The sequence below is a fragment of the Danio rerio genome, chromosome 20 (genome assembly GCF_052040795.2).
Source record: "Danio rerio strain M-AB ecotype USA chromosome 20, GRCz13ab, whole genome shotgun sequence".
Lineage (NCBI taxonomy): Eukaryota > Metazoa > Chordata > Actinopteri > Cypriniformes > Danionidae > Danio > Danio rerio.
The window spans coordinates 44,711,869-44,735,576 of record NC_141040.1 but is presented as its reverse complement, the minus strand read 5'-3'; the positions used below and the strand labels follow the sequence as shown (position 1 = coordinate 44,735,576).

The window sequence follows — 23,708 nt, the reverse complement described above, 5'->3', positions numbered from 1 at the left end:
TTATGGCACAGAATATACTCTTGTAAAGGTCTTTAAAATGAAATAAGTCAAAATAAACATAAGAGTCTGAGAAAAATGCTAATTGTCGGTGGAAATTTCAGATGGCACCTTGAGGTTTTTGCATCTGAACTCTTCAAATATCCTAACGTTCTTAAATCAACATATATTTACTTAAAAAGAAATTTTATAATTGGCAATAATACTGTATTATGTCTTGTTTTGTAAATAAAATAATAGCAGATTTTTCCTGAATCGTTATTCTTATTCCTCATTCTGGTCAATGCTGCAATTACAAACTCCTCCAAGCAAAACTATTTTTTATCAATGATGCCTATGCATGAATAGCAGTGTACTGTAATGAAATACAATTTAAGTGTCAAATTTTAATCATTTAATGGCCAAAGATCTCCTTGGTTTTAATGATATGTTTTAAAATTATTAATAATATCCTAACAATCTTAAATCAAGATACTGTATGTTAACTTGAGAATCAAACTTACTGATAATAATATTGCATCTTGTTTTGTATTAAAAATAATAATAGCAGATTTGGCTTGCATTATTATTAAAATTATTAAATTTACAGTCTGATAAATGCTGTAATTAAAAACTAATACAGAAAAAAAAAATTCTAACAGTTGCGTAGGACCAAAAACCTGTTTTAAGGGCACATTTTAAAACTATTTTTAAAATGATTTGCATTGTTCACCAGAACAAAACCTAACTTAAAAAGCAATACTACCTAACTTGAAAATCAAAATTACTTATTGATAATAATTGAATCTTACTTTCTACACTCACCGGCCACTTTATTAGGTACACCTGTCCAACTGCTCGTTAACACAAATTTCTACTCAGCCAATCACACGGCAGCAACTCAACACATTTAAGCATGTAAACATGGTCAAGTTGATCTGCTGCAGTTCAAACCGAGCATCAGAATGGGCTTTGAATATGGCATGGTTGTTGGTGCCAGACGGGTTGGTCTGAGTACTCAGAAACTGCTGATCTACTGGGATTTTCATGCACAACCATCTCTAGGGTTTACAGAAAATGGTCCAAAAAGGAAAAGGTGGGCTGAAATGGGCTACAGCAGCAAAGACTACACTGGGTGCCACTCATGTCAGCTAAGATCAGGAAACTGAGGCTACATTGCCTGGTCTGATGAGTCTTGATTTCTGCCGTGACATTCAAATGGTAGGGTCAGAATTTGGAGTCAACAACATGAAAGCATGGATCCTTGCTGCCTTGTATCAATGGCTGAGGCTGGTGGTGTAATGGTGTGGGGAATATTTTCTTGGCACACTTTGGGCCTATTAAAACCAACTGAGCATTGTGTCAACGCCGCAACCAACCCGAGTATTGCTGCTGACCATGTCCATCTCTTTATATCACAGTGAACCCATCTTCTGATAGCTACATCCAGCAAGATAACACGCCCATGTCAAAAGCGCGAATCATCTGACTGGTTTCTTGAACATGACAATGAGTTCACTGTACTCAAATGGCCTTCACAGTCACCAGATCTCAATCCAATAGAGCACCTTTGGGATGTGGTGGAATGGGAGATTCACATCATCTGCAGCAACTGTGTGATGTTATAATGTCAATATAAACCAAAATCTCTGAGGAATATCTCCAGTACTTTTTAAAATCTTTGCAAAGAAGGATTAGGGCTGTTGTGAAGGCAAAAAGGGGTCCCAACCCGGTACTAGTATGGTGTACCTAATAAAGTGGCCGGTTAGATTATATTAATGCATTTTTTCGAAAAAATGTGAGCAGTTACAATCCTAGGAAATCTCATACACCCTCAGGCAGATCACTTTAAATTGTAATTCACATGTAAAGTCATGTAAAGCTCACACAGCTTGTCGAACCTCCTGGTTTGCGGTCTGCCAGGGATATTTTAGTGGTTACAACTTGTACACAGTTGGCTGTTCCTCTGTATTTACAGCCTCTGTGTTTATGGGGAACTGCTGAATATGCATATGAGACACAACAGGAGTCTCAAAGCTGGCATCATCAAATACCTCCCTCAGAATTCACTCTTTGCAGCGGGACTTTCAATGAACAGGGATTCACGTTCCTTTACAAAATGAGAAACACCTGGCAAGGTAAAGCCTCATAACTTTTGTTTGCACTCCATCTGTCCAGCATTTAGGCTTAGTGAGCTGACACGCTGCCTCCTAAAGCAGTATGCTAAACACTGAGAAACAGAGGCTTTCACAGACTGTGATGATAATACGTTTCCACAGTTGTTCACAAGTTGCAATCATTTACTCAAGCTCATGTTTTTCCAATCCTATTAGACTTTTAGGACCCTATCATACACCTCGTCCAATGCAGTGCCAGGTGCAACACAAGTGATTGTTTCTAGTTTCAGCCTGGCACAATTATCTTGTGCCATGTTGTCTTAATACTACAGTAAATACATTTGCGCCCATTTGTGTGCCCATGTTAATACTTATTGTTGACGTGTTCCTATTCTGAGGCAAATAAGTTACACCATGGCATTAACCAACTAAAATCTGGTCTAAAGTCAATTGCGCATGTTTTTTATTATTGATATTATTTAAAAGTGTGTTAGTAATGAGCAGGTCCAAAAAGAGTGTCCACATTGCTTATTACACTCACAGTAATGTGCAGCAGCACAGAAAAAATATATCTAAATATAAAAAAATGAGAGAATTAAAATGTAAAAGATCATTTCAATCTTCAATTGAGACATTGTATACTTTGTGAAATATCTTGTATTAAGGGGTTACTATTTATTATTATCAACTACGTTATGGTTCTCACTCACCAATTAAGCATGCTTGAGTTTTAGTGAACAAATCTGAATGCTACAAACATTGTTCAATCATCAAGGTATTTACAGTATAAGACAAAAGATTTGGTATAAACCTTAAAAGGAATATTTTTGCTACTTGAGGGCACGTATTCGCAACAAACAAACTTTAGTTTGATGATGTTGTGAATCGTGGGATTTGTCATCTTTGTTAATCCTATAGGACTCCTGTAGAAATTATGTTTATGAGCTAAAGTATTCAACACTTACTATCCTGGTATAAAGCACAGTTAAACTGCTCTGAAGCAATTGCTGATGAGAGATGAGTGCAATGCAACACAAAAGCAGCATTATTATGACATGGTCCACAACTTCCTGAAAAATCTGTGCCGTTTTATTGTCATAAATACAATTTCAGTGGCTATTTTAATTCTGCTCTGTGCAAATGCACAATATATTAAAGCATCTTTCATGTTTCCCTGTTTTCTATAACTCAAACTAAACACAAGTGTGTATTTGACATCATTAGCATGGTCACATCGAACATGTTACTAGTTAAAACATTTTGAATAATGTTCTAATCATTGTTCTACTGATTTTTATAGGGGTTTTATGTTACATATTGTGGCTTTAAGTCATTTGGACTTGTTTTTTTATATTTTATTTGTGTTTCAAAGATAATCAAATTTATGACATACTTGTAATGACATGACAGTGAGTAAATGATGACAAATTTTTAATTTGGGGGTACACTAACTCTATACTTACATTTATTTATTTCATCTTTATTAACTTTAGGGTTATTACCTCTGCATTACATTACTTTAAAATATATAAAAGTAAATGTTATTGTGGTTGTTTTCTTGTACTATTTCTGCAAATTATAATATAAGGATTACTTTGAATGATTTCACTATATGAACCACTATAGATGTTTACTTCCACTTCTACTTCTGAAATCCATGGAAATGTGAAAAGCCTGTCACAATGCATTTTGTAACTGCCTTAAATGCATATGATGCAGAATTTTTCTAAAACCAATTTTTAAATGGCAATGTGACGCTTTAAATGCAGCTTCTCACTAGAATTTGTTTACCTGAAGCACTTAAATTATAAATACCTCTGTCAAGATCCTCCAATTTCTGCTCTCAGAGGAATTCCACCTGGGTCATGTGAAACTGCAAAATACAGCCAATCACATCCCTGTGGCCTAATGACACAGCGCTAAGTGTTTTCTGAGCAATAAAGCAGCAAAAAAATGTTAATACTGAAGCATATAAATGTACATGCCAGGTGGTTCAGAGAGCTTGGCTGCATTATTTATCTCTTTACTTTTATGACACTTGGCATGCTATGATGCAAACCCCCGATGGAGTGAAAACAGAATACATGCTGACTAAATTGCTTCATTGCTTCATTATCATGGAGGTGAATCAGGAAATAAATTTGGAGAAAAGTGAAGTTATTTAAATGGAAACCAGGATTGTCAGGCATACAAATTGTAAAAGTTTAGGGATTTCAAACAAAGGCCTGAAAGGCTTCAAGTTATGTAATAGGCCTACAAAAGTGAAGAAACAAAGGCCAGATGTGAACACCTCCCCCTCTTTGATAATGATTAATGCGTTAATGAGGTGGCAGAAGAGCTGGGTGCTTTTTTAAAAAGCCAGCATCATATTTACCACAAGATAACTCTGCGTTTGGTGTTTAACTAGTGATTTTAAAAATTATATGATCACAAATAATAACCAAAAACAATGTATTGCTGGGAACATATAAATAAAAAGGGTAACATCAAATATTTGATCTCTATTGACATGATAAAAATAATATTCAAAATCAATACTTTATTTCCATATTCCATTTCGATAGTGTTAAAACCCTAATGTGTTAGCCTTAGTTGCTTGAACGTTTCCCCTCTTTTTCTATTATTTAATTATTCATTCAACATTTGCACATGTCAGCGCTGCATACAATAGTGAAAATGCTTTTGTCGTTAAAACAGCAAACCCTCTTTTACTTGCAAAAATGAGAAAAACAATGTCTTCACCTAATTTAACCTTTGATTCCACACTTCGTGAGGTCATACGTGGCAACATCTATTCTCAAACCTAAGACTCCTTGATGCTGAGGCTAAATGTGAAAACGTACCTTTTATTGCCTCTGGCTAGCATATCGTCTATAACCATTTCCAAGTCTCACCAAGCTGAAAGAAAAGAAATGGATTTTATGTTCTCTTTAAAAACAACTTCCTCAAAGTAAAGAAAAAAAAAAGTTTTCTCCCTGACATCCAACTGGTAAGGTGTGTTTTATTGTTGCAGTTTAAAACATTGGCTCTAAAATGCCAACTAGTTGTATGATGAGATCATTCCACTTCAATTTGTGTGGTGGAATATGGAAATACTGCACCAATTAATACAGAGAGGCATGACTATTCAGCTTCACTTAATCAAAGATGTTTCAGGAGCAATAAAAATGGTCTCCTTGGCAGCTCTGCGTGGCATAATCCAAACTTATCTATTCATTAGGTAAAAAATAAATCTGCTGAGCTCAGCACTAATATATTTTTCTCTGTTTCATTTCGGTTCTCTTAGACTTCAGGATTAATCAAATAATGAGAGGGAACAACAACTATAAAACAAGGGTCCAAGTTCTACATCCAATGGAAAATATCAATTCTTTCCAGGCTTTTTGGTCCAACTCCGTTGGAAAAAAACAAAAGAAAATAAAAGACAAAAAGAGCGGGCAAGGGAAAGTGAGTGTACTGCTTCACAACCAGTACCTATAGCTGAAGACATCAAGCCTGTCCAAGCAAACGGGTTCAATGATACAGTGTGTCAGTCACCTCGGCTGACTCCAACATCTGCTTTTTGTTTTCGATTGTTTGCTTGTTTACATTATGAGGATGCCACGATACTTACATTTGTGCAATTTGGCATCACTTTCAATTGCGCATGGCATGTGTTTGCACACAAGATAAAATATCAAGCATATCACAACCTCCTATCAACTATTTCTAAAGGTTTCAATTTGAATGCTATAATATATCTAACTGGTGATGCCAAAGCTTTGCTCTGTTTGAATATCCTGACCAGGCATGCCTTTAGTTACCTTAAAAATGTAAACAAGAATCTGTAAACTACTGATGCATTTTTTTATTCTTAGGATGTTTGGAATTACAGGATCAATTAGGTATGGGATTGAGTTAAATTGTAAACATTTCGTACAAATTTCAAATCAGAATGTTGTAACTTGAATAATTAAAATTAATGCACTTTTAAAAAATGCTCTAAACAACAATATTTTGATTTGAAATTCAAGAGAATCAAGAGAAACTGAACATTTTTAATACATCTTTTAGTGTTTTACATAGCTGTGTGTACATATATAGAGAGAGCCTTATTCCAAAATGGATTACATTTATTTATTTCCTCAAAATTCTACACACAATACCATGATGGCAATGTGAGAAAAGATTTTTTTGAAATGGTTGCAAATGAAAAAAAAAAAAAAAAAAACTGAAAAATCACAGATACATAAGGATTCATAGCCTTTGCTCAGTACATTACTGATGCACCTATGGCAGCAATTTCAGCCTCAAGTCTTTTTGAATATGATGCCACAAGTTTGGCACACCTGTCTTTGGGAATTTTAGCCCATTCCTCTTTGCAGTATCTCTTAAGCTCTATCAGGTTGGGTTGGAAACCAAAGTGAGGTCTGGGCTCTGGCTGGGCCACTCAAGAACATTCACAGAGTTGTTGTGAAGCCACTCCATTGATATTTTGGCGGTGTGCTTTGGGTCATTGTCCGAAGTCAAGAGCACTCTGAAGCAGATTTTTATTCAGGATGTCTCTGTACATTGCTGCATGCTGCTGCTGAAAAACACCCCCACAGCATGATGCTGCCACCACACCATGCTTCACTGTAGGAATGATATTAGCACGATGATGAGCGGTGCCTGGTTTTCTCTAAACATAACGCCTGTCATTCACTCCAAAGAGTTCCATTTTAGTCTCATCAGACCAGAGAATTTCTTCTGATGAGTCTGAGAGTCCTTCAGATGCCTTTTGGCAAATTCCAGGTGGGGAGTGGCTACCGTCTGGCCACTCTACCATACAGGCCTGATTGGTGGATTGCTGCACAGATGGTTGTCTTTCTGTAAAGTTCTCCTCTCTCCACAAAAGAACGCTGGAGCTTCAACAGAGTGACCACCAGGTTATTGATCACAACCCTGACTATGGCCCTTCTCCCCCGTTCACTCAGCTTAGATGGCCGGCCAGCTCTAGGAAGAGTCCTGGTGGTTCCAAACATCTTCCACTTACGAATGATGGAGGCCACTGTGCTCAATGGAACTTTCAGAGCATCAGAATTTTTTCTGTAACCTTCTGTAACCTTCTGTTCACACTTCTGTAACCTTCCCCAGCCTTGTGCCTCAAGACAATCCTGTCTCAGGGGTCTACATATGATTCCTTTGTCTTCATGCTTGGTTTGTGCTTTGACATGCACTGTCAACCATGGGACCTTACATAGACAGGCGTATGCCTTTTCAAATAATGTTTTATCAACTAAATTTACCACAGGTGAACTCCAATTAAGCTGCTGAAGCATCTCAAGAATGATCAGTGGAAACAGAATGTATCTGAGCTCAATTTAGAGCTTCATGGCAAAGTCTGTGAATACTTCTGTACATTTTTCAGCTTTTTTATTTTTAATAAATTTGCAACAATTTCAAAAAATCTTTTTCACTTTATCATTATGGGGTATTGTGTGTAGAATTTGAGGAAATAATTAATAAATACATTCATCTTGAAATGAGGCTGTAATATAAAAAATGTGCACTGTATACACACACACACACACACACATATACATTTTTTTCTGCTATTTTACATAATATAATAGTTTAAAGTGATATAGAGTCTGTTTTAATGTTGTATATTACGGTACAAAAATCTTGTTATAAACTGCCAGTAGTTTTTCTGATATTTTACAGACTCATTTTTCTTCATATTGTTTCTTTTTTACTATATTATTTCAAACTATTAAAGTGTCAATAAAAGTCACTTTATTAAACTTTAGAGCTGAATTTTCAACATCAAAAGTGGGTGAAGCAGAGATATAATATAGTGTTACTGAAAGAAAGAAAGAAAGAAAGAAAGAAAGAAAGAAAGAAAGAAAGAAAGAAAGAAGTCACGTGTTTTACCGCAACTGTGCTATATGCAATAGTGGCTTTCCTATCACCTGTCTAACTGTAATTCGCACTGATTTTTACCATCTACATAATCTCTCCTACCGAGAATCAAAGAATGTTCTAATTATGGCTATTAGGAAAGACCCTTTGATGCAATCGTTTGATGTGATATTACTGTCTGCTCTCATTAGTCGGCCCTGTCAAGTTCATTCTCCCTAACACTCACCTTAATGTTCGTCTCTTAGCATTGTTAGTCCACACTTACAGTTACTCTATGTCCAACATCAGCTCTCGTTAATTAAACACAGCCTTTTATTTCTCTCAGAAGGCAATTTGTTTTGCAGCTGGCTTAACAAATTAAATCAAGTGCTAAGCATTTAAAAAGCACAATAATCAGTTATTTATAACATCAGCTAAAACTGAAATTACTATCACATGTGTGTATGTGTGGGAGAGAGAGCTGGGCTTCGGAGGGGCAGAATTTGTAAGTTTTTTTTATTTGCAGCTGCTGCACGGGATAAATCCTCTTCACAACAGACTCGAGGGCTCTGAGGAGGACAGAAGTTTAATTTCAATGCGTTTTCACCCCCATGGCTGAATAGAATTGTTGAAGGACTGCATCCTTTTACCATCTTACATGTAAAAATACATTTAATCCTGCTTAGTCTGATCACAGTTTTACAATGGATTTGTACTGCAATATATCTGAGTAATATCATCAGGAATCGAATAACTCCAAATAATCAAGCTATCATCTGTTTCTGAACTTTTCAGGTCAAAGCTGTTTCAGCGCTAGTATTGTTGTGTAATGTTGCCCTCTAGTGTTAGAAAATGGCACTTCCAAGACAAAAATAAAAGTACAAATTGCATCCTAAATCCTATTCATAGGGGCTTTCCTTTATACATATGTTGGTGGGAATTATCTTAATACGTAATTTAACTTAATACGTAACACGTCAAAACAAGTGTGCATGACAGGTCATAAAAAGTGAAAAGCAAAACATTTTGATGGCTCCCTTGTGACTGTCTGCAGTATTGATCAAAAACTCTGGTCTTTTGTTATAAATGAATGGGATGTGTTTTATATATATATATATATATTTGAGCAATTTATTCATATTGTAATATAAACTGCGGCAAAATAAAATATCGCAATGTCAGATTTTTATAGCATCAGTAACTTTTCTTTAGTGGTTCTTTAGGGTGATTAAGGCAATTTTTAAAGATATATAAACATATAATAAAGAAAACAATTAGATATAATTAAGTTTTCCAAGACGTACACATTCAGAAAGCTGACAATGATACAACCAGGTCTGGAGAGATATTAACTCTCAGAGAATCATGTAGGATATGGCTTGTTCCTGAGTTAATAACTGAGTTCCTGTAACTACACAGTGTGAGAACCCTATAATGTAATTGATTCTGAATATATTATTGCAATACATACACGTGTCATTTTAAAATACACAAGAGAATACTCACTTGCTCACTTTGCCCTGGTGCAAACTGTCTGAACTGCAACTTCAATGATGTGCGAACAGTATCTGCTGTCAAAACAGGGGAAAGGGAACACAATTGTAGTTTTATAGAGGTAAATGTGTAATATTCTGTTGTCAACTTATTTATTTTATAAACAATTTTGTTTAACACAGTCATTATCACAGATAAAGCAAGCTGTATGTGGCAAGTCATGTGATATCAATATATTTGCCCTTTTAGACATAGATATATACATACATACATATATATAGACAATTTTGAGAGATGTAAATAAAAACAATGGGCCCAACTTATTGTTATTGTTTTACATTTTTAATTTCTATTTATAGATTCTGAGAATCCAGAATGAGCCACATATTGATAAATAATGTTAAGATAGTTGTTTTAAAATTAAGTTATGATTGAATTGTCTCTTGTTACAGTTTAAAAAAAAGTTTGATAACAAGCAGGAAATGTTTAGAGGCCAATGACATCACATTGAAATGGTATATAGGCTAACAGTTACTGAACATTTCATTTACACCCTTATTAGTCTTGAAAATATATACTGTAGGCATATATATTTCCTTTAAGGAGCACACTGTCACAATTACATGCCACTATATTACAAACAAAAGATTTATGAACAGTTATGAAGCACGCATCATGTAACATCGTCAAAAAAAGTCAAAACTATTATACTTCATCACAAGCAAAGTCTTATTGTGATTCCTAAAGTAAACAATACACTATACCTTCTCTGTGACAATTAAAACGGCTAATTAATATACAATAACTTACATTTTAGACAGACAATTAGCCAGTTAGCTTCCTTCTCAACAAACTAATTAAGTTCAAACTTTCAAAATAGTAAATGAGCGTTAGCAAGCGACTCACAGAATAAAATGCGCAATGGAGTATCGCGAACGAGTGGAACGGAGCGACGATGAATTTCTCCCAGCGTTCTTTACTGACTCGTTTTAAACTCCACTCCGGGTTTTCCATTTTCTTTTCCTTCAAACAATTACGGTGAACAGAAAACATCAAGGGCAGCTGTATGATTTGTTTAACGAATTTGGCTATAGTTCACCCCTTACAAAGTTCCTATTTGATATGTTTACACTGTATGTTGATTATTTTTGTTTCATTTTTTTTGTTTAATTGTATGCTTAGTGTTTAAATCATTGGGCTTTTCTCAGCCCGTCTGTGAAAGATACAGTGGAATTGAGTTTTTCCTAAATTGTTATGGCTTTTTTAATGCAACTATAAAGCTCAAATGCAGTTGTATCAACCTTTATTATATAATTCGTTTTCTGTGCATTTGTGATTTTATTGTTCACTTATCTGTTAGCAAAATGTGAGAAGTTAAATTACATTTAAAATAAATGATTCGGGTTTTTAATCTGTTACATTTCTTTATATTTATTTACAAGAGATTTATTTTTGTATTTGTGCAACACAGACATTTAAAACACGTCATGGTGTTGTTTTATTTCTCTTGGGGTAGAAGAGTAGCCAATCAGGTCCCTGTTTTCTCAATGGTGCGCATTCATTGGCTCACACCAACATGCGGATGACAATACACGTGAGGAACCTTACGTAAGTCAGCAACGCACCAATCACAGCTCTCGAATCGTGGAAGTTGTGTGTAGTTGCGTCGCTGTTTTCCCTGGTGCGTGTGTTTTGTCTACACGAGAAAAAAACTGAGTCATATTAACGTTATTTCTTTTCTGCAGCGTTTCATTTTCATACCAGCAAAATGAAACACAGCTCGAACGTCCCCGCATTTCTTACCAAGCTTTGGACCCTCGTCGAGGATTCGGATACGAATGAATTCATTTGCTGGAGTCAGGTAAAAAAACAACAATGTTAGCATTCTAGCTTAGCGTCAAAATCGTTTGCAATCCTTGTTCTAAGGCTATGTGATCAGCTGTAGATTGTGACGGATGTGTGTCAGATTATAAATGTCATACAGTGTTTTGTATTTTTTCAGCACTGTATTTTTGTGTATTAAGATTAAGGATATATATATATATATATATGTGTGTGTGTGTGTGTGTGTGTGTGTGTGTGTGTGTGTGTATATATGTGTGTATATATATATATATTTATTGCTTAAAGTGTTTTTTTAAGGCTTAACTAGGTTATTAAGTTAACTAGGCATGTTATGCTAGTTAGGCAAGTTATTGGATAATTCTTGTTTGTTCTGTAGCGAAAATAAATATTTGTTAAAGAGGCTTATTACATTGACCATTAAAATTTTCAAAACAAAAAAGACCTTCAGAATAATTTTTTATTTTATTTTTTAGTAAATGCTGTTTAATTTTCCTGGCAATTAAAAGCAAAAAATCATAGGGCTAATAAATCTGAGAGAGGTGGGTATATATTACTTAAAATTGTCTTTAAAGGATTAGCAGATAATGTTCAGGCATGTAGATATCTCCATTTTCCTCCCTTTAAATAGGTTTTCCTATAAATAATGTTTGCAAAGTATCAAAAACACAGCATAGCACGAATAACTTTGTACCAAGTACGGATCCCTGTGGAATACCTTTGAGGTAAAGTTGGTTTTATATTCGCACATTCTGACTTTCTCCTTAACAATATAATTTCAGAAAAATATTCTTTGCAAAGTTAAGTCATATTTATTTTCTGCAGGGTTTCATTTTCATTCCAGCAAAATGAAACACAGCTCAAACATCCCTGCATTTCATTTATTACCAAGCTTTGGACGCTCGTATTAAGACTAAATATTGTGTTGTAGGTCTTTAAATCTTTTTTTTTTTTCATTGCAAAGGGATACAATCACAACAGCTGTTAGACAGTTTTACAGAAAATTCTCTAAATTAAATTCCCCAATCAACAAAAAGAAAACTGTAAACAGTAACATAATTCCTCATGACAGTAACAGGGCAACATATCCCTTTACATGATCTCCCATTTGTACAAAAACTTTTTACAGAAGTAAGGGGGAATGGACATAACATTTATAAATAGGCTTGAAACTATGTTGAAAAAATATGGACATTAAAATATGTGGCTAAGAAATAACTAAATTTCTATTTTTTTATGCATTTTCTTGTGTGTTGCAAGCTAAACAATCCATTTCAAAAAATGTTTAGATACTTTATCTAATGTTTACAACTTTAGATAATTGTTATTGTGGCGTAAAAAGTGTTTAGCTTTGTACAAGTCTAAAATTTCATTCCAAATGGTCTTAAATGGGTCTTAAATTTGACTTGATGAAACCTGCTGAAACCTTGAACTTTGGATCAAGTACTGACCCCTGTGGAATACCAAACAGTGCACTAAAATTATACTCTGTGTCAAGGTTTTTTTTGTGTGTGTGTGTGCTCTGCAGAATAAGAACAACATGGTCTTTTTTTAACAAAGCATTGCTTTTCTTTATATTTTATAGGAAGGGAATAGTTTCCTTGTACTTGATGAACAAAGGTTTGCAAAAGAGATTCTCCCAAAGTTTTTCAAGCACAACAACATGGCCAGTTTTGTACGACAGCTCAACATGTGTAAGTTATTTTACTTCTCTATCCCTGAACAGAATATCTCCATTATTATTGTTTGGCTGTAATCTGATATCAAAATTTCTTTCTTTGTCTTCTTGTTCATTTCCTGTTCAAACAGATGGATTTCGCAAGGTGATGCACATTGATTCGGGCATAGTTAAGCAAGAGCGAGATGGTCCTGTCGAATTTCAGCATCCATACTTTAAACATGGGCAAGATGACCTGCTGGAAAACATCAAAAGAAAGGTAAGACACCTGTATATTACAAAGAAAGGAGTCTTGAAAATATTTGAAGGATATATTTAGTTTAAATTTATATTATTATAAACAATCTATTTCTGTTGATATAGGTGTCTAATGCGCGGCCTGAAGAGAGTAAAATAAGGCAAGATGATCTTTCAAAAATTTTGACTAGCGTTCAAAGCGTCCATGAGCAGCAAGAAAATATGGACGCTAGACTTGCCACCCTGAAAAGGTAATAAAATACACTTTATAGTTCTGGTAAAAATGCATTCATCAATCAATGTTTTAATTCAGTAGAACATTAAAGAAGATTTTTTTTAGCTTTCGTCATTCATAATATGCAGGTCAAAAGTTACTGACATTTTAGGAGTCAAAGAAAGCGTACAGGCAAAACAGAATTTATGCTATCTGCTCTTGAGGTCTTATAAGGCTAAACGATTGGTCTGTGAAATAAACAGAATGTTTTTACAGTATTTTTTAATTCACAGCTACTGCAAACATGCTTGTATCTTTTTGTTAGTTTGTTTGACTCTTAGGGCCTACTCGCACTATGCTATCCGAACCGTGCCCAGGCCCGTTTCCTGGATCGTTTAAGAAGTGTGAATGCTCTGAATCGGGCTCAGGCATGGTTCACTTGGCCGGCCGTGGCCTGGTTGGAAGAGGTGTGTCAGAGCGCAGTTCACGAAAGCCTGGTTTATACTTCTGCGTCAAATGACCGTCGTAACCCACGGCGCATGCAACGCGCGTAGCTGTGCATCTATACTTCTGCAGGCTGTCTCTGTTGGTCTGCAATAACACTTCCGAAACGCTAGTTGGCAGTGAGGTGTTAATGTTCCTCTGTGTCGAGTTTCTTCGCTGATGTTTTGCTTTTCTTGAACACTTCCGGGATGTACAAGTGGCTCAAACTCCCTCATTTTGAGGCAGGAACCGGCGGACATGCAACAACTTTAACTATGAGGTAAACACAAAACAAAACTTTCCATCCGGAGCTCCTTCACGGGACTCCACACTTGTAAACAATCGCTCCATCAGGCTCGCACCATTCACGCGGCTCTCGGTCCCGCCCAGACTCATCAGCGATACCAAGCCGACCAATCACAGAGATTGCGCTATGCGTCGTTGCAACGTGTAGTTACATTTTTTGAGAGGTGCACGTCAGCAACGCCGACGGCCACGGCGAAGGGCTATGCATCAGCGCCGTAGCATACGCCGCCGTTTGACGCAGAAGTATAAATTAGGCTTTGGCGCGGTACGCTTGTGTGTGAGTGCAAAACGCGCCTAAGCCCGAAACTGAAAGCGAGTCGTCACTTTTAAGGGACTGTTTGATATGGATTTATTAATCATTCTTACTGTTTAATGAACGCAAACTGTCGTAGATTATTAAAGACTCAAACCCCTCACTGCACCTTCAGCAAACCTCCTAATTCCTGCAGCACGAGGACTTTATGATTGTTTATGAGCGTCAAAATTGGCTGATCTGGTTGGTGAAATATTTGACTGCATGTCACTGCATCCCAAACGACCAAAAAGATATAACTGAAGAATTCTCCACTGTGCTGAGCGAGAGCGCTTCTTACTGAACAGCGCATCATCGATGACGTAAGCGTGCCCATGCCCGAATGTAATGTGAGTGTGGGCCGTCGGGGGAGAGGGTAGAGGGGACAAGCGTGCTTTGGCCCGGTTCAAGGCAATTCTACATGGTGTGAGTACGCCCTTAAAGGCCATTGCTTTTATATGAATCACAAAGAACCACAGTTCTAGCTAAAAGCCTTCTGTAATGTTTTGCTCAGTAATGTACACTGACCCAAGGTAAAAATCTAACAGCATATGTGAATTTTTTAGTGAACTCTCTTTGAAAATAAAAATATCTTATTAGATCTTTAGCATGGAATCGAACTAGCAAATGAAGCAGCAAAATAAGCTATCTCCTTGAAAGTGACAGATTGTTTAATTCCTTTTGTGGACTTAAAACCCACAATTAATTTGTACAGAAACAAAACATGGCAAAGGGAATGGGAAAATTGCATAAATAATAAATTACATGAAATTAACCCTAAAATATATAAAAGACATCTTGCAAATTATAATTTTGAGACCATGATCAAACTGTCTATACTAGATGTCAAATTGGACATTCTAGGTTAACTCATTTGTATTTATTTAATAAAGAAGCAGCAACTAAATGTAATAATTGCCAGGCTGCTCTTATTATCAAACATATTTTGTTGGAATATGGAAGTTTGAATACAATTAGACAAAAATTTTATAAGGAGAGTACTTTGGGCATTTATAAAAAGGTATCACCAGGGAGATTTTTTATATAATGTAATGTTTTTGTTAATCCATCTTGCCATGAAATTGCCATAAGTTGCTGATGTGGCAATAAATAAATAAAAACTTATCATATCTTTGTGTGTTTGTTTGGAGTTTAAGAGAATGAACAGATTAATTATTTGTTGTTTTATATTGCTCAGTACTACAATTATCAGCATGCTAAGAAACACTCTGAATATCTTTGCAGACCACAAAGAAATTTTTTTATAGAACATATAAATCTTTTTTTTTTTTTTTTGTCTTTTCCTCAGAGAAAATGAAGCTCTTTGGACGGAGCTGTCAGACCTCAGAAAGGTACACGTACAGCAACAACAGGTCATAAAGGAGGTATGTTCTGTATACATTGAGATTTTGCAACCAATGCTTTTGTAAAAGCATGAAACTTCTTACACAGATTTGAATTCTAATGCTGCTTTCTCTGTTGTTTCAATCAGCTGGTGCAGTTCATCTTTACATTGGTTCAGAACAACCGTTTGTTAAATTTGAAACGCAAAAGGTAAGTAAGAAGTGTTTGCATCCAGGACCTAAAATTAACACTTGCCAAATCAGTGTGTCAGATGTTGTAGGTCTTAAACACTTTTTAACAGGTCTTAGTTTTCCTTTGTTCATGTTAAGCTTACCCATTTGGTACAACCAACAAATCCATCTAAAAAAAGTTTTTAAAAAGTAAAAAAAATATATATAGCAATATGGTTTGATTATCATCCTTAGATGCTTACAATAACATTTGTTTAAAAGTTATCCATGTATTTATGCATACATTTAGGTTGTGCATGCATTTTGTTTTATTATAGCTTTTAATTTTATTTTAGAAAAATTATGCTAATAAAAATATATGTATATAACAAGAGTTTGCTTGTTTTGACACATTGTTTAAAATATATGGCTAAGAAGTAACAACATTTTTATTTTAATAGGGCAGTTTAAAAAAAAAATTCCCCTGGCCATTACAAAAAACAACATTTCCCTGTGAAAGTCTGAAATTTCATTTATAAAAGTCTTAAAATGGACTTAATGTCTCATTTTAAACCTGCAAAAACCCTGCAATTGCAAGGCATTGACAAATATGTAAAACGGGGTTACAGATTTTTATTTTTTATGAATGTTATAAACTTTCTTGCTTTTGTAAAAAAAATCACCATTTCAAAAGAGATGTTTATGAAAAAAAAATGGAAAATAAAGGTAAAATATTAGTCCTTTAATTCTACTGTTATTATATAAGATAATACGTTTTTTCATTACTATTTTATGTAATTGTTATTTAAAATAAACTATAATCCATTAAATGCTTCTTAAAATCTTTTTTAAATCAAATGTTATGCATCAAAGTATACTATTCAATTCAATTAACTTTTATTTGTATAGCGCTTTTACAATGTAGATTGTGTCAAAGCAGCTTCACATAAATGGTCATAGTAAATGTGTTAATTATTTTGTTATAATGGGTATAACAAAATAATTAACACATTTTACAACATAAAACTAATAAATGTTAATTATTCGCTGAATAACAGGAAAACATTTATTATTATTATTATAATTAACAGCATTTTTTTTTTGCAAATGGATGAATATACATCCTTTTTTAACATAAGAGACTTAAAGAAATACATTAAAAAAATCCTGACTCCTTTAGACAAACTTTAGATCGGTTTTAAGACTTAAAAAATTGATATTTTACAAACGTATATTAATACTTGTAATGCTTGCTTTGTTTTTATAGGCCTCTTGCATTAAACATTAATGGAAAGAAGTCGAAATTCATTCACCAGCTCTTTGAGGAACCCATAGACCACAGCAAAGTATGTGTACATCCATCTGATGAGTATCACTGTATTTCATGTTTCTCCTTACTAGAAAGAAACCTGCTGATGTTAGTTATTTTGGTTCTAATGTTAATTAATGCTGCTATTCTTCACCTTGCGTTTTTCTCTCTTGATGAGATTTGAGGCAGGGTTCACTTAGTGTCAAAGTGTCCTGTCCTAGGATAAGAACCTTAAAGTGTGAGAGTTGCCGTCAGTTTAATTTTCATTGGTGGGGGAGCAACTTATTCACATTAACACGATAAATCCGTTATTAAAAGTGAATCTTGAAGATCTGTTTGCTAGACTCATCTCATCCCTTTTCTCTTAGACCACTGTTAATGGACTGAAGAACAATTCTGATATTTCTGATGATGTCATAATCTGTGACATCACAGACGAAGATCCAGAAGTTACAGATGGGATATCTGTACCTGATGAAGAGTAAGGGTTTTCAGATTGATTGATTGAAACAGTCAGATCACTTTTTGCATGAGGTTTTGCTTGAGAAAGTAAGAAATGAATATTTTTCTTAATGTCTAATAGGGATGCTGAAATCGTGGAAATCACTTATGAAAGCAGCCCAAAGACTGTACAACAAGACAGTGCAAATGGCACCATAGTAAATTCAACCGCTCACCAGGAAGCAGAACCCAAAACCACCCCTGACGTTTCAACGACCAATAGCGCCCTGCAATTGAACAAACCCTCATGTTTAAGTTTAGAGGATCCAATGAAGCTCATGGACTCAATTCTCAGTGAAAATGGAGCCATTTCACAAAACATCAACCTTCTGGGCAAGTAAGTAAACTAATGTTGGACATGCACAATGCAAATGAAGCTGAGATTTAATATTCACTGTGGTATGGTCCTCATTTGCCATGAGACTTTTTTTGAAAATGAAAGTTTTCCATGCTCACTATGTAAGAAAAAAATCCTGCTTTTAATAAATCAGAAATCATACAGTACTGTGCAAACGTTTTTGGCCCAAATTAAATCTGTTGTTTTACTGACAGTATAATGGCTATATGTGACCCTTTGCCAGATATTTTTTAAATTTGAGATTTATACAGGGTGAATAAATTATCTTTCAGTTGATGTATTGCAATGAAATCCTATTTGGAGAAAGAAAACAGCTGATGAAACACAGACACTCTAAACCAGGGGTCAACAATCTCGGTCCCGGAGGCCCGGTGTCCCTGCAGGGTTTAGCTCCAACTTGCTTCAACACACCTGCCTGGATGTTTCAAGCATGTTTGATCAGGGTTGGAGCTAAAATCTGCAAGACACCGGCCCTCCAGTAACAAGTTTGGTGACCACTGCTCTAAACCTAAAGAGCAGCTCTGGAAATTGCTAAAAGAAGCCTGATTTTACACAGCACATTATTTTAGAAAATGTCAGGACAATTAGAACAAAACAGTTCTATGGGAATCCTTTTTAAGAAAAAGACTGACTGATATTATAAATTGCCAAACACTATACCAAATTTGTTGGTCTAAGAGTTTTACACACTGTACATAATTCTGTAATTAGGGGTGTAACGGATCACGGTTGATCCGTGATCTATATGGATCACAACCTACGGTTCGGAACGCACCTGACCCATGGATTAATACATTTGTTTGAACTTGTAGGTTAATCCAACATGAAGATTTATGTGTAAATTGTGGAATCATTAATAGAAGATAAATATGATGTTGCACAATATGTTACATTTCTATATTTAGCATTATCAGCAACAGTAGCAAAGATCATTTTTCGTATTTAATAGTTTCCTTTTTTCAGCTGGTTCCTTCTTGATTTTTATTTTCATTAAAATGACAGGTTCTATGTTCTGTTTGTTGAAACCAAGGTGTTTTGCAGTGATATTTTTGTATAAATGTCAAGCAAATGACATTTGTCTTATCCTTTTCTTGCTGATCTGAAAAATGGTCCGATCTGTGATTTTAAAACCCGTAGTTTGATCCGAACTGTGAGATATGTGATCCATTACACCACTACTCGTAATTGTCATTCTTCTAAATTTTTTAAATTCATCACATAATTATGACTTTGTAGCTCACAATTTGGACTTAGTAGTTAATTGTGACTTTTTACCTAATAATTATGACGTACTCTCTCATTATTATGACTGTAGCTCGTAATTAAAATTGTATTTCTTAATTAAGGCTTGGTAGCTCTTCAGATGTCATAATTATAACAAAGCATGTCTTTTTGCCTCATGTAGTAGCTGATAATTTTGACTTTGTATGTAATTTAGATTTTTCTCAAATAAAATAAATGTGGTTTATTAGTTTTGTTTGCACAATTTTTCCACCAAAAAAATATGCTTCACATTGACATTTTAGATCATAATTATGTTTTTTCAAAGAAAAAATTTCTTCTTAGATTGTTGTTTATCCTTGTTTTAAATCAAAACTATAACAATTTTTTTATTTATTTTTTTCACTGCTGACAGTAATAAATGACACACTTCTGCTTTGCGCAAATTTAATTGTTTTCACTGTAAATCACTACAGAGTTGAGCTGATGGACTATCTGGATAGTATTGACTGCAGCCTGGAAGACTTCCAGGCCATGCTATATGGAAAACAGTTCAACATTGACCCAGAGATCATAGAGGTAAATTAGGAGATTCTTTAATCTGACTCTAGCCATGTGTCCATCCATCTGTTCGTTCTACATTTTTAGTGAAAAAGTCATTTTCCGTGATGCATCGCTAAGCTGCTTTATTTCACCATTTTGACCTGTTGAATCCTATTCTGTGTTGTCATATTTTTGATGAAGATTTTTTTTTCTCTTGCTCTTGGTAGGAAACAATCTCGGAAACCAAAAATAACAACAGCAAAGCCAACAAAGAGAATTTCGATTCAGAAAACACAGGTAATTGTTGCTTGCTCCTTCGTGATTTCTGCGACATGAAAAATGCGGACATAAAAAGGAAATAAAATTATATTTAGAATAAATGAATCAAAGGTAGTGCCGTACATCTAATCAAATCACTATATAGACTGTTTTCTGTGCGAAAGATCTGGTTTAAGTGTAAAGGCACCAGCATTTTACCATTTTATTAAAAAGAATTTTGAGAACATTTTGCTGTGGCGAGCCCAGATAAAGAAGGGAGGACGCCAAAGGGATGTTGTGTAACTGCATGTTTACATGCGATCTGATATACACTTTCTCTGATCATCTTTGCATTTCTTACATCTGGAGACTTTCTTACATCTCTTACCGCAATACACCTAGAAAACGGATTGCTTTAAACTAGTCAATATCAGGGAAGTGTTCCCCAAATGAAAGAGAGAGAGCTTATGTTTTAGAAATTGATTGTTTCATTTTTTTTTTTATTAATTGGCCATGACTACTAAAGTTTGCTATAACTAGTGGTAATTTTAAAATCAAAATGGGGAAAATGGAATCTAGAAAATAGGGTTTGTCATCTTTGAAAAAGCTTGAATTTTAATGTTGCATTTTACCAAGTTCCCAAAAATATAGCTTGAAATTGTGATCCTAGAAATAAATGTATTCAGATCAAATAAAGTTTCTACATCTACGTTCTACTTATTTAGAAAATTAGTAAAGAAAAAAGAAAAAAAAAAAAAATATATATATATATATATATATATATATATATATATATATATATATATATATATATATATATATATATATATATATATATATATATATATATATATATATATATACATATATATATTCAATTGTAACAAAGAATTTAATAAGAATATTTACCTCTCAAAATACCACTCAAAAGCCTGCAGTCTCAGAGCAAAGACATATAATACATCACAAATGCAAATTTAACCTTTAACTGTAACTCAGTTGTTAGAGAATAAATGGCATAATTTTTTCTTGAACACCCAGTGTCAGAAATTGAAAGGGGCCTGAGCAAGTTTATTTTTTTATTTTTTTTATTAATAAGGTGATATATCTATGTTAATCTTATGATGTATGGACAGTGAAATGAAAAATTTCCGTTACATGCTTTACCGGTATAAATATGTGCATATGCATTAGATTAGATGGTACGAAAGCCAAATCTAACAAAAAACTTAAGATCACAGTTTAAAAATTAGTACACCCAAATTAATATGTTGGAAAAAAACATTAAATAGTTTTAATAAACAGAAATAAATCAAGAGAAACATCAAAAAAAAATTGTTAAACAAAAATTTCTAATTTTATTTACCAATAACTTGTTTAAATTTAAATGTGGTATCTTTCTATTCCTAAAGATGTTTAGTGATCAAACACTTCTTTTAATGAACATAACCATTTACTAAAACCGTTTAGACCCACTGAGAAATAGATACAAATAGATATACAAATCTATACAAATAAATACAAATATTAAATTTCAAAAGGGGGTGTAGTCATTTATGCTAAGCACTATATATGGATGTACATTTATTTATATTATATTTTAAATATATATATATATATATATATATATATATATATATATATATATATATATATATATATATATATATATATATATAAATATGAATAAATAAAAAAATTAGGTAGTTTACCACAGTTTTAAAATGACACCTTAGAAATTGTGTAAGAACCAAGGTGAAAAATGAAAGCAGAATGTGTCACTTGCTGTGCTGTCATTTGCGTACCTCACCATGGTGCATTTACCTGCCCATTGGTTCCTTCATTTAGACAAGCAGCTGATTCAGTACACAACGTGCCCTCTGATGGCCTTCCTGGACGGCTGCACCCCTCTAACCCCATCCGAACCTCAGCCAGAAGATCCCCCAGACCTGCTGGATGAGTCCCTGGAGATGGAGACCCCGCGCAGCTCTCTGATCCGCCTGGAGCCCCTGACAGAAGCGGAGGCCAACGAAGCCACGCTCTTTTATCTGTGCGAACTAAACTCAGATCTCCCCAATGCAGACACACCACCGCTTGATATCTGAATTGAAAAAAAGAGACTGTCATTTATCAAGTGTTTTTTTTTTTTTTTTTTTTTTTTTTTTTTTTTTAAATGCATCAAAATGATGATATTTATTTGCCAGAATAACTTTGGTACCATCTGTCCATGAGTTTTTACATTCCTTCATTTCACACACAGTTCACTAGCTAGTGTTCTTCTTTCCACCTTCAGGCTGCAGTTCTGTTGCTGGTTTACATTGCAGCAGTTTCGTGGAGCATGTGTGTTGTTCTTGTTTTATTATGGAGCGCTTCAGTAAACATCATAGCGCTCTTTATGTATGTGATCTAGAAGTGCCTGCCTGGTGTCCTAATGTCAGCACAAAAATGGACGTGAAGACTTTGGCTTACGGTTAGTTCCATACAGTCAGGCAACACACAGTGATTTTCTTGTTACCGTGAGCTTTTTATCATTATTCCAAGCATTGCAGTAGCATTAAATGAACTTCAATGTCAATGATGGTGTGTTTTATTGTTGTTTGGCCTTTAAAGGGCACCTATTATGCTACAGTGTTCAAAGTGTGTACGTGAAGATTCAGCATAAAATACCCCACGTAAAATGTTTTATGACTCTTTAAAACTGCCCTTATTAGGCTTTGATCCAAATTGTGCTGCTTTGTGACTCACTTTAAATTCAAATGAGATTTATATAAGAGGGCGGAGCTACAAACTCTTGCGCTTTAGCATAGTTGCAACTTCCTAAAGAACCGACTTAATCTCTGGAAAACTCAAATTGTAAAAAGAATTATCTTCAGCAGGTATGGTGCAAATACTCTGATGGTCGACGGCTGCTTCTCACTCAGGGCTGTCAATGCTAATGAGGGAGAGTTTGACAGTTAAAATGACACAAAACTGTGTTTAAAGCCCTTTAAAAAGTGATTTTTGCATAATAGGACTAAATATGATTGGGTTCTGATCAATTTTAAGTCAAATAAATTTGTATTATTAAATCTTAAAAGGGACTAAGCTGAAAAGAAAATGTATGAATGAATATAAAATCCCAAGATTTGTTTTTTCATCGGCTCTGTTCTCAGTTAATAAAACATGTAGCTGCTTCATTTAATGAAATATAATTCAAATATTTTAACTGGGTTTTCCGGTATGGCGCCGACACGTGTAGCAGCATTGAAGGAGCGCTCCCATACACACTGGTATTAATCTTCCTTTTCCATCATATATGATAACCTAAACCATATTTAAATAACGGAGGAGGAAAAAGCAAAAAGGCTAGGGCAAAACCAGTGAAACCTGAAAAATCAGATGAAAACAATCCAAGATGGACGGGATAGCCGATAGCCTGTCAGCTAGCTTTGCAGCTATACATACGACATCAAAGCTTTCCGGATTGATATTAAAACCGATTTAATCGCTTTCCAAGATTCTCT

General features: G+C 34.5%; 2 protein-coding genes and 1 long non-coding RNA gene across 27 annotated transcripts in view; 1 reads left to right on the top strand and 2 right to left on the bottom strand.

Moving 5' to 3' along the window:
• LOC147832305 (uncharacterized) overlaps positions 1-10,304 on the bottom strand; it is a 214,569-nt gene extending 204,265 nt beyond the window's left edge. For 19 of the 25 annotated variants that reach the window (XR_015518737.1, XR_015518741.1, XR_015518749.1 and 16 more), the window contains exons 1-3: positions 10,260-10,304; positions 9,462-9,526; positions 4,937-4,991 (exon numbers count right to left, since the gene is read on the bottom strand). The gene's annotated coding sequence lies outside the window, so the exon portion shown is untranslated. The remainder of the gene's footprint in view (positions 1-4,936; positions 4,992-9,461; positions 9,527-10,259) is intronic. The other 6 variants (XR_015518751.1, XR_015518745.1, XR_015518752.1 and 3 more) reach the window with 1 other exon arrangement.
• Positions 1-23,708, bottom strand: part of LOC147839429 (uncharacterized) — a 382,751-nt gene that overhangs the window by 237,066 nt on the left and 121,977 nt on the right. The window lies entirely within an intron of this gene.
• hsf2 (heat shock transcription factor 2) lies at positions 11,103-22,778 on the top strand. Its single transcript, NM_131867.1, is given in 12 exon segments — positions 11,103-11,310; positions 12,877-12,985; positions 13,101-13,228; positions 13,333-13,457; positions 15,811-15,886; positions 15,994-16,055; positions 17,283-17,361; positions 17,693-17,805; positions 17,908-18,162; positions 19,881-19,983; positions 20,175-20,244; positions 22,054-22,778. Coding segments are annotated over 12 exon segments (1,470 nt in total). The 5' UTR covers positions 11,103-11,217; the 3' UTR covers positions 22,311-22,778.